The sequence below is a fragment of the Mauremys mutica genome, chromosome 4 (assembly GCF_020497125.1).
Source record: "Mauremys mutica isolate MM-2020 ecotype Southern chromosome 4, ASM2049712v1, whole genome shotgun sequence".
NCBI classification, from domain to species: domain Eukaryota; kingdom Metazoa; phylum Chordata; order Testudines; family Geoemydidae; genus Mauremys; species Mauremys mutica.
Window position 1 is genome coordinate 90447996 of NC_059075.1, and position 12185 is coordinate 90460180.

The 12185-nt window shown below is 48.9% G+C and overlaps 1 protein-coding gene across 3 annotated transcripts in view; it reads right to left on the bottom strand.

Annotated features, from left to right (window-relative positions):
- MPPED2 (metallophosphoesterase domain containing 2) overlaps nt 1-12185 on the bottom strand; it is a 153137-nt gene that overhangs the window by 49685 nt on the left and 91267 nt on the right. For all 3 annotated transcript variants that reach the window (XM_045017073.1, XM_045017074.1, XM_045017075.1), the window contains one exon: nt 7528-7753. In XM_045017073.1, coding sequence (XP_044873008.1) covers nt 7528-7753 — 226 coding nt within the window. The remainder of the gene's footprint in view (nt 1-7527; nt 7754-12185) is intronic.

Sequence of the window (12185 nt, forward strand, 5' to 3'; positions counted from 1 at the left end):
TTTCTGCTCTCTAGCAGGACTTGCTGTACTGCCGCCGAACAGTCCCTCTCTGCGTGGGTCAACCACGCAGGTACCAAGCTGTAAGATGGAGGGACTGCAGGTTCGGATGGCGGAGTCTGCCGAAGTCCTGCGTGATGAGGTCCGGCCATAACGGAAGGGGGATGGGATCCCGAACGGAGAGCTCGAGCAGCAGGGTGTACCAGTGCTGTCTCGGCCAGACCGGAGCGACGAGTATGACGTGGGCCCTGTCCCTCCGAAGCTTGAGCAGCACCCAGTGTATGAGCGGGAAAGGAGGGAAGGCGTAGAGGAGGTGATCCATCCAGGAGCAGAGGAATGCGTCCGACAGGGAGCCTGGAGAGCGACCCTGGTACGAACAAAACTGGTGGCACTTCCTGTTCTCCTTGGAGGCAAACAGGTCTATCTGGGGAAACCCCCACCTCCGGAAGATTGTGTGCACGACATCTAGACGGAGGGACCACTCGTGGGAGAGGAACGACCTGCTGAGATGGTCGGCCAGCGTGTTCTGCACTCCCGGAAGAAAGGACGCTTCCAGATGAATTGAGTAGGTCACGCAGAAGTCCCACAGGAGCATTGCTTCCTTGCAGAGCGGGGAGGAGCGGGCTCCGCCCTGCTTGTTCACATAGAACATCGCCGTCGTGTTGTCCGTGAACACCGCTACGCATCGGCCTTGCAGACGGGCGCGGAAGGTGTGGCACGCCAAGCGGATCGCTCGCAGCTCCCGGACGTTGATGTGGAGGGAGAGCTCCTGGGGCGACCAGAGACCCTGGGTGTGAAGGTCGCCCAGGTGGGCCCCCCATCCCAACGCCGAGGCATCCGTGGTCAGTGTAACGGATGGACGAGGAGGGCGGAACGGGACTCCTGCACACACGACCTCTGGGTCCAGCCACCAGCTGAGCGAAGCGAGGGTAGGCTTCGTGACCGTGACTACCCTGTCTATGGAGTCGCGGTGCGGGCGGTACACTGACGCCAGCCAGGATTGAAATGGGCGAAGGCACAGCCTCGCGTAGGCGGTGACAAACGTGCAGGATGCCATGTGACCCAGGAGGCGTAGGCAGGACCGAACTGTTGTAGTGGGAAAGGTGTGCAGGTCTCGGATGATGGAGACCATCGTCTGGTGCCGAGGTCGGGGGAGGCAGGCTCCGATGGACCGCTCCGATGAACTCCACTCTCTGCGATGGAGTCAATGAGGACTTTTCGGCATTGACGAGAAGGCCCAGTACCCGAAACAGGGATAGTATTTCGGAAATTTGGTCTGCTACCAGTTGTTGGGATGGCCCGCGAACCAGCCAGTCGTCGAGATATGGGTAGACGTGAACGTGACTACGGCGGAGGTCTGCAGCAACTACCGCCATGCACTTGGTGAAGACCCTCGGCGCGGTGGATAGGCCGAAGGGTAGTACCGCAAACTGGTAGTGCGCACTGTTGACCATGAAACGTAGATAGCGTCGATGGGGAGGGTAGATCGCGATATGGAAGTACGCGTCCTTCAGATCGAGGGCGGCAAACCAGTCTCCCGGATCCAGGGAGGGAATGATGGTCCCCAGGGTTACCATGCGAAATTTGAGCTTGACCATGTACTTGTTGAGCTCCCGGAGGTCCAGTATAGGTCTGAGACCTCCTTTTGCCTTGGGGATGAGGAAATAACAGGAATAGAATCCCCTGCCCCGCATGTCGTGCGGCACCTCCTCTATGGCACCCAAACTCAACAGCGTCTCGACCTTTTGTAAGAGGAATTGCTCGTGAGAGGGGTCCCTGAAGAGGAACGGGGAAGGTGGGTGGGAAGGAGGGGGCGAAATAAACTGAAGGCGGTAACCATACTGGATAGTACGAAGTACCCAGTTGTCCAATGTTATTTGGGACCACGCCGGGAGGAAGCGGGAAAGGCGGTTGCAAAACAGAGGGGTTGGATCCTGGAAAGAGTCTGATGAGCCGTCGTTGGGCGTCCCATCAAAACGGCTGCTTGGGCCCTTGCGGGGCCTTGGACGACGCCTGGGCCTGGTTGCGCCTGCTACCGGATGGCCTACGGCGGTTTAGACCGTTCCGCCGACTATTATACGGCCTTGACCTGGCCTGGGTAAAAGGCCGGTAGGGCTGTTGCTGCCGGAAAGAGCGCCTCTGGGTAGCTGGTGTGTGCATACCCAGAGTGCGAATAGAGATACGACCGTCCTTGAGGGTCTGGATCCTGGAGTCCGTTTTCTCCGAGAACAGACCGTGAGTCTCAAAGGGGAGGTCCTGTAGGGTATACTGCACTTCTGGCGGCAGGGTGGAGGACTGCAGCCAGGAGATGCGCCGCATAGTCACTCCTGAGGCCAAAGTTCTGGCCCCTGAGTCCGCCGAGTCCAGAGCAGCCTGGATGGAGGACCGGGAGGCTTTTCTGCCCTCTTCGACTAGAGCGGAGAACTCCTGTCGGGAAGCCGTCGGGATCAGCTCCGAGAACTTAGTGAGGGACACGAAAATGTCAAAGGTGTAACGAGCTAGGAGGGCCAACTGGTTGGCAATCCAGAGCTGGAGACCCCCCGCCGAATACACCTTTCGGCCCAACAGGTCCATGCGCCTGGCATCCTTGGACTTTGGCGCCGGGGCTGGCTGTCCATGCCTCTCGCGGTCATTAACAGACTGCACGACGAGTGAGTCTGGAGTGGGGTGGGTGTACAAATACTCGTACCCAGTGGGGGGGACCGAGTATTTTCGTTCAACACCCCTTGCAGTAGGAGGGACGGACGCCGGTGACTGCCAGATGGTAGTGGCATTTTTCTGAATAGTCCGGATAAACGGGAGGGCCACCCGCAACGGGGCCTCGTCTCCGATGACGTTGGTCACCGGCTCTTCGTCCTCCGGGACCTCCGCCACCGGGAGGTCAATAGCCTTCACCACCCTGTGAAGAAGGTCCTGGTGGGCCCGCAGGTCAATCGGGGGAGGGTCCGCCGTAGCGGCACCCGCCACCGCCTCATCCGGCGAGGAAGACGAGGAAAGAGTCTGGACTACCACATCTGCCGGTGGTTGCTCCGGGGCTTGGGAAGCTGTATCGTGCCCCGGATGCTCTGCGGGACCTGACGGCGACAGGGCCTCCCCCGGTGGTGATGGGGGAAGCCTGCTCACCGTGGCTTCTAGCACCCTGTGTTCAGCACCCGCAGGGCGCGGGGGGAAAGGGAGCCCTTGGGGCTCATGGTAGGCCCAGGGGACCCAAAAACCCCACTGCTGTGGACCAAAGTCCTGGTTCTGGGTGCCCGCCCGGAGATCTCTCCCGCTGCCTGCCTGAGAGGCGACTGACGGCTGACGCGAAGGCCACGGGGGGGGGGGGCAGAGGCGCTGATGGAGTGCGCCGTGGAAGGTGGCAGCTTGTCCCCGGACGGTGCCGAGGATTGGTGCCGACCGTCGCGGTGCCAGGATGGAGATCGGGACCGTCGATTGCCTCGGTACCGGGAGCCTGACCGCGACCTCGATCGGCGGTGACGGGAGCGGCTTCGGGAGTCACGGTGCCGAGAACGGTACCGGGAGCCAGACCTCCGACGGTACCGTCGGTCTGGTGACCGGGACCGTGAGCGTCACCGGGAGTGCGATCGGTACCGCGATACTGAGCGGTACCGGGACTGCGACCGGTGCCGAGACAGGGAGCGGTACCGAGACGTTGATCGGTGCCGGGATCGGGATCGGCGTGACCGTTTCCTGGATCGGGACCGGGTCCGAGACTTGGAGCGCCGTCCATCCCGTCGGTCAGGGGCCGCATCATTGCCGGCTTGCCCACCGACTGAACAGCCCGCACCGGCGGTGCTGGGGGCCGGAGGCTCGGTGCCTCTGTGAGCTCGATAAGCTCTCTCGCCGTCGAGAATGTCTCGGGTGTGGACAGGAGATGCAGCTCGAATGCGGTTGGCACCGGGGAGCTGGGAGGTACCGGACTCGACGGCTCTTGAGGTGCCGGAGTCAACGGAACCGTGCACGGCTTGTGCACTACCACAGCCGGTGCCGGAGGTGCCGGTGATGGCTGGGTAAGCTGTCCCGAAGCAGGAGGCTTAGAAGCCGAGTGCGCCGTCTTCCGCTTCCTCGGTGGAGAGAGGGAATGGTGCCGGGACGTCGGTGCCGTCTGCGAAGATCTAGCAGCGTCGGTACCGGGGCGGATCGGTGCCGCTGGTGCGCTGCGCGCCGAGGACGATTTCGGTGCCGCCGGGGACGGCGCGGGAGGCTGAAGTGCCACCTCCGTAAGGAGCTGCTTGAGGCGAGAGTCCCGCTCCTTTCTGGTGCGCGGCTTAAACGCCGTGCAGATTGGGCACTTATCTGTCCTGTGAGATTCCCCGAGGCAGCGCAGGCAGGAGTCGTGCGGGTCGCCCACGGGCATGTGCCGCTGGCAAGCAGCACAGGGCTTAAACCCCGGTGCCTTGGGCATGAGCCCGCACCGGTTGTGGAAGAAGAGGGCTAACCCCTCTAACTCCCCTACTATTACTATAACTAATTAAACTTATTCAACTAATCTAAAAACTAACTAAGTTAACCAACTATGTACACCAAAGAATGGAGAAACGCTAGGGCTGTGGAGGTAAGAGAGCACTCCACTGTTCCAACTGGCCGTCACGGGCGGTAAGAAGGAACTGAGGAGCGGACGGGCCGGCTGGGGTATATATCCAGCGCCATGGCGGCGCCACTCCAGTGGGCGCCCAGCCGGCCCGCCGGAGTTGCTAGGGTAAAAATGTTCCGGAGAGCCGTGCACGCACGGCGCGCACACCTACATGGAATGCATAGGAGCAATCACTCGAAGAAGAATTGTGTGTGTATTTTTATATATGTAGATAAAAACCCTAACTGAGGTAAGCAGACATATAAAACCCCCCAGAGGTTTCGTCCTTTTGGGGTAATCTGTATTTGAAGATTTAGGATAGTAGTTCAGGGTAAGTATGGAGGGTGGGGAGAATGCAGTATACCAGAAGAGCACAAAAGCTAAAAAAGTCTTTTTCCATCATTAAGGAGCAGTCTCCTCTCTGTACAATTTTGAACAACTGACTTTGTGCATCTGATGCACCTTTTCCCTTCTCTGAAGGAGCCACACAAAATGCAGAAATCTAATTGGATTTCATACTTTCCCAGTAGCTGACACAAGAGGAAAGGGTGAAAGCTGCCATTTCAGCATCAGCAGTCAGCATCCTCCAAACCAAGATAAGTAGACTCCCTAACCTAAAGAGCTACATCAATTTAAAATAGTTATCTCATCTCAATTTCCTCATTCCCACTTGCCCTACACACATATTTACCACAATTCATCACAACTTGACACAAATTACAGACTTTGTTCAAGAGAGATTAGAGGAGTGTCCTAGGATGGATGGAGCTCAGCTTTCCTTTCTGGCAAAGTATCCATTGCCATCCATGCGTTTTGCTCAAAGAAATCCCAGGATCAATGGGCTAAGGAGTCAGGTCATTATGAAATAAAGTTAAGTGGTTCAATGGCTTGTGCTGCTGGTTAGGAGAACCTTTGTTCCTTGATCAGTTGCCCCTTAATATTTCTTAATAAACCTCCTATCTTCACACATACAATATGCAAAATTTAAAGACTTCTGGATGCAGTTGGAAAAAGTAGGCCATGGGTCACCATTATGGGTTCAGTAAACAAAGGCAAAAATCAGTACATATATACACGTGCTGGAAGTGTATCATAGAGTCCACTATTGTAAAACACCAAGTCACATGTCGCACAAGAAGACATTCCTCAAGGCCTGTAGACCACATTTTCCTCTCTGGTCTCTCCAGTGGCAATAATCTTAATCTAGGTTAAGTAAAACCCATCTATACGAATATGAAAGGATGTCTGCAAACATCAGAGGTTGTCTGCAAATTGCAAGCTTTCTGTCTAGAGCTCACACAGGAGGGAGGAAGCTGTTCACCATGGTAATCTGCAGTTAACATTCCAGAGAGCTCACAGAGCTTTTAGCCCTCCAGCAACAGCCTCAAATCCATGTTACATTACCAAGGCCTTTATGTGCCCTTGTCTTCTTCAGAGAACTACCTATGGTTACTTTAGAAAAAAAGACTTTCAAATATCTTTAAGAGATGTTCTTTATCTGAATTATGACCATCTCTAACAATTAGCAGACACTGTGAATCTAAGAGTATTTTTTAAAAACTAGGTAGTATCAAGTTGATTTAAACTAGAAGCGAAAGCCTATGACTTTTGAATTAAAAAAAATCAGTAGCTTAAGTCAGGGGCATTGGACACAGAGTATTTCTATAAATTTCTCCCCTCCCACCTGGGTTGCCTGTAGCCAGCAGTGTTGCATGTGGACTGTACAAGGGACACTGGTAGGAACTTCACCACCAGAGAGTAACTGAGCAAAGGTGCTGTCTATAAATTGCTAAGCAGCACTGTCCAGGTGAGCGAGGGAAGGATCTTCTCAAATGTGCATAAGAAGCAACTGCAGAAATGCACATAATGCAGCTCCATTCTTTGGTGCAAAAGAACCCCCAGTCTCTCATTTAAAGTGAATCTGGTATCACTGAGTTACATGATATACCTATATTAAGTCCATGCTAAAGGATGCAGACTAATATCTAATCAGCTAAATCAACATAGAGGTTACTATTATAATTCCTACATGTTTAACAATTATTAACATCACTGAGGCTCAATTTTGTGGCATAGGCATACCAGTTTCCCTTACTGTGCTAACTGAATTCAAGAAGTACCAAGATCCTACATCTAAATATCCGGGCAATGTGATGTGACAACAGATTGAAAGAGTAGTGGTCAGATAAAGGAGGTGGCATTTTAAAAACTCAGTTCAAGGTATCTTCAGTACAGAACTGTAGACAGCTATAGTCAGCATCTTCCTGAGTTTGTTCAGAACAGGGCCTCAACTCTGATCTCTCTCACACTAATGTCATTCAAGAGCGACACTGATAGCAATGGACTTACAGTGGTGTCAGTGATGTCAGAATTAGGCTCAAAGTCTAATTATCAAAATTTTGAGAACAAAAAGAACAGACAAATTTTCAGTATTCCTCAGTAGCAAGATAAAAAAATAGATATTAAGGCACCAACTTTAAAATGGTCCCATACTGATCTAAGTTTTTACAAGTGTAAATGACTACACAACACACAAGGCAGTGGAGACAGGTTTTAGGGACTGAATTCTGCCCTCGTTGACACCTATGCTAGCCCACTGAATTCATGGGAACTACATGGATACAGAGAAGAGCAGAATTTGTCCAAGAGTTTCCAGTAATCAAACAGCAGGCAGAATGGATATAGATCACAGCTCTTTTTTTCTTGCTCTGCTCCCTCTCTCACTCACACAAACAAATAATTATGTTTATCTTGCTGCATAAAATCTTTACCACTACAATTAAAACATCATTGTCTGTGTTTTCATAGCTGTTCACAATGCAAGGTTTACTGAAAGAAACAGTACGGTTCTGCACACCAGCGCAACAAAGCAGGACTCATTGCATTTTCAATGGCAGTAACTCTTGCTGTGGTTGAAAAAACAAATATAAGCTCAGAAAGTTTAAATGGGGACTTACCATGGGGCACCGTATATTCGGAATCCTTTAACTGTTACCTCTGAATCTTGCAAGTAAATACTGTTTGTCAGAAGTGACTGAACATTGTCAAAGTCCTCTGGTTTCAATTTGGACACAGAGGGAAAGCGGTAGTAATCCTGTTTAACAAGGTCTGCCATGAATTCCTTATCAAATGTCAGTTCATGATTCCCAGCAATCACTATTTTATATTCATATGGCAGGCTTCCTGAAATAACAAAAAGAGCACTTAATTAGCACATTTGCTTCCCACACCAGCATACCCGGCAAAATAAGTAGACAGCGAACAGTGACAGAATGAAATACACAGGATCCGTGTGTATCTCCATGGGCAGCGCACGCTATTAATGCTGCTGCTTTTTCTCTGAATGAAATTTTGTTAAAATGTAAAGTAATGTCACACAAAGAAATGTCATAACCAAAGGCACGTACTGCAAAATGAAACAAAACAAGCTGGCAGGCATGCAGACAGATCCTCAGCTGGTGTAAATCAGCTCCGCTCCACAGGCTTGAATGGAGATACAACAGTGCTGAACATCTGGCATACTATCTGTTAGTACATGGGACTAGCTAGAAGTCAGCAGTCCTGGGTTCCAGTCTAGTGTGCAGTGAGACATAATGAATGAATGTTTGTAAAGTGCTCAAAGGAAAGGCTCTACACTCTGTATATATTAGGTAGGATTACTTATTAAAGGTATATTTTACGAGAGTTTAAGGATGACGAAATACCCATTAAGCAATTTATTCCCACGTTCTACCCTGTTCTACACAGTACCAGTCCACTTATGATGGACTCTCATTGTATTATTATTCTTATTATTTGTGTTATGGTAGCGCCTATTTGAGATCAGGGCTCCACCCTGAGATAGATGCTGTATAAGCATATGGTAAGAGACAGTCATTACCCAGAAGGGCTTACCAGCCAAATGGACCAGACACATAAAGGGAGGGAGAAAGGAACTGAGGCACAGACAGCCTATCTTTAAAATCGGGATATTAGTATTTTCTAAGGGCTTGGCTACACTTACAAATTTGCAGCGCTGCAGCAGGGTGTGAAAACACACCCTCTGCAGCGCTGCAAATTGCGGCGCTACAAAGCGCCAGTGTAGTCAAAGCCCCAGCGCTGGGAGCCGCGCTCCCAGCGCTGTCCGTTATTCCCCACAGGGAAGTGGAGTACGGACAGCGCTGGGAGAGTTTTCTCCCAGCGCTGGCGCTTTGATTACACTTAGCGCTTCAAAGCGCTGCCGCGGCAGCGCTTTGAAATGCAAGTGTAGCCAAAGCCTAAGGGCCTAATCCAAAGCTCACTGAAGTCAATGGGACTGGCCCATAAGGACAGATTTTCAAGGGTTCAGTACCCCCAGTTGGTGCCAGATTTAAAAAAAAACAAAGCAAAAAAACCCCGTTGAAAATAAGGTCATTTATTTCAGTGCCTTAAGAAAAGCTGAGTTCTTTTAAAAAAATCTGATTCAAAGCAGCTCGCCAAAAATCACACAGAAAACTCTTAGAGCTGGGAATTGGCCTCTGATCTCCAGTCCAAATGCAGCGCCTTAACCACAAGCCATCTTTCTTCTCTTATAGAAACTCATTTAGCTTAGTGCACGTTCCTAATGATCACTAAGGGAATGATTTCACAAAGGTGATTGGTTCCTTACAAATACCATGGATTAGATAGCCCAATAGATAGCCACCTCTTCTTACTGTTCTTGGCCCTATTTGGTTGTACAAACTGTGAAGGAAAGACTAATATTCTATACTTATGAATACTATTCTAATAAGGACACTACAGCCCCAGTTCTTTAGTCTTTGCACTCCTGAAACTCGCACTGAAGGAATACAGGATTGGGCTCTATGTTTTCTTGCCAGCACTATCCCCCACAAACACACACAACTTTCCTATTTCAAAATTTGGTTTGCAAATAAAATAAAAAAGCCTACTTGAAAAAATAATTAGAGAAATGTTTGTGATAGTCAGACTAACTTTACCCCACTTGGGCTTATGGGGAAAGAAAAGTCTCTCCCTTTCAATATTTATGGCAAGGAAATGGGAGTTCAGCAGGATTTTTATGCAAACATTTCCTGATCAAAATCCGTTAACTCTGGGTAGAAAAATAAAAAGCTATGACGTCCACCCCTCCCCCAAAAAACACTAGACATCTTCATAGATTCCTAATGTCTGAACAAAATGCAGATCATACATATTAATAACTCTCTGTGGTGCTGCATTAGACTAAAAGCTGGGGGAGATGCTACTGGGCATTTGTCACTCCTCTGCAGTTTACACCCCATTCCCTCCTCCCTCTTTCCCATCTCTGTCACATGCTGCTCTGCAATTCATTTTATTTAAAAACTAGGAATAATAGGTACCTATAATTCCTGCTCTCTCTGACTCCTGGGCAAAAGGCAAAATTGCTATTTTCTTCTCTCTCAGGGAACAGAAAAGATACCACTGGCATGAAATCTGATACACTTGTCATAATTATCAATCCCCACAAACCAAGCTAGATTTGGTGAAATTCTTAAGAGAAGCTGGATGGCGACGTTAAAAGTAGGTTTCTGCCAAGTATCAGTATTTGCTAACTTCAGCGGAGAAAACTTCCAGCCACATTCTGGATAAATGACCAGGTTTTACTTTTTCCCATTTAGTTTAATAAGATACTTTAAAATTAGCATACCACTGAGCTCATGCCAAATGAAAAGCTGTACATTTTACTTCAAGACAAATTTTTCTTGAGCCAAACAAACATCCCAAGCTGGAGAGTTCCCTATGTAGTCATGCTGAACACAGCAGACAAACTGCAACTGAATCACTGTTATATGAGTTTATAAATGGAATGATATACACGTACATAATCCCAAAAGAATGAGGGGAAACTAACAAGTGGCTTGATCCTGTAAGTTAATGACAAAGTCACAAACAAACAACTGGAAGGACATATTCGGTCATGGAGTCCTGTCCCCTGCTGTCACAAGTATAAGAACATAAGAACGGCCATATTGGGTCAGACCAAAGGTCCATCAAGCCCAGTATCCTGTCTTCCGACAGTGGCCAATGGCAGGTGCCCCAAAGGGAATGAACAGACAGGTTATCATCAAGTGATCCACGCCCTGTCACCCAATCCCATCTTCTGGCAAACAGAGGCTAGGGACACCATTCCTGCCCATCCTGGCTAATAGCCATCGATAGACCTATCTTCCATGAATCTATCTAGCTCCCTTTTGAACCCCGTTATAGTATTGGCCTTCACAACACCCTCTGGCAAGGAGTTCCAGAGGTTGACAGTGCGTTGCGTGAAAACATACTTCCTTGTGTTTGTTTTAAACCTCCTACCTATTAATTTCATGTGGTGGCCCCTTGTTCTTGTATTATGAAAAGGAGTAAATAACACTTCCTTATTTATTTTCTCTATACCACTCATGATTTTATAGACCTCTATCATATCCCCTCATCCAGTCGCCTCTTTTCCAAGATGAAAAGTCTCAGTCTTATTAATCTCTCCTCATACAGGAGCCGTTCCATACCCCTAATCATTTTTGTTGCCCTTTTCTGAACCTTTTCCAATTCCAATATATCTTTTTTGAGAAGGGGCAACCACATCTGCACGCAGTATTCAAGGTGTGGGAGTACCATGGATTTATATAGAGGCAACATGATATTTTCTGTCTTATTATCTATCCTTTTCTTGATGATTCCCAATATTCTGTTTGCTTTTTTGACTGCCGCTGCACACTGAGTGGATGATTTCAGAGAACTATCCACAATGACTCCAAGATCTCTTTCTTGACTGGTAACAGCTAATTTAGACCCCATCGTTGTATATGTATAGTTAGGATTAGGTTTTCCAATGTGCATTATTTTGCATTAATCAACATTAAATTTCGTCTGCCATTTTGTTGCCCAGTCACCCAGTTTTGTAAGATCCTTTTGTAGCTCTTCGCAGTCTGCCTGGGACTTAATCCCATTCTTAAATTTATCAAGATCCAACTGTCATCTAGTGAGGTTGTTTGCCCCTGCTACTACTGGGAGATTGTTCCAGAACCTCACGCCTGTGATGGTTAGAACCTTCTTCTAATTTCTAGCATGAATTTGTTCATGCCCGTTGTGCCAACACTGTTCTTTAGTTTAAATAGCACTTCTCCCTCCCTGGTGTTTACCACCTCCCATCCCCAATGTATCTACAGATAGCAATCATATCCCTGCTCAGTCTTCATTTTGCATACCTATTTTTATATAGTGCTTTTCATTAGTAGATCACAAACTGCTTCACAATCTTTAATGTATTTATCCTCATAACACACCTGTGAGGTAGAGAAGTAGTATTATCCCCATTTTACAGATGGGGAACTGAACCACAGAGAGGCTAAGGTTTGAATCTACAAAGGTACGTAGGTGCCTATCCCCCCAGATTCAGGTGCCTAAGTCCCATTTTTAGGCTCCACTGCAATCCACAAAATTCCTGCTCAGGTGCTGCCTAACTCTGCACCTAAACTCACTCATTTTTGCAGTAGAAGTTCCCTAGGCACCTATGTTTCTGCCTCTGGGCATTTGTGATACTGGCAGAGGGCATGGGTGTGCACAGAGTTTTACAGGGATCCCCTGGGTCAGTTATATGCATAATAATTCAACAAAGGCATATGAAGTC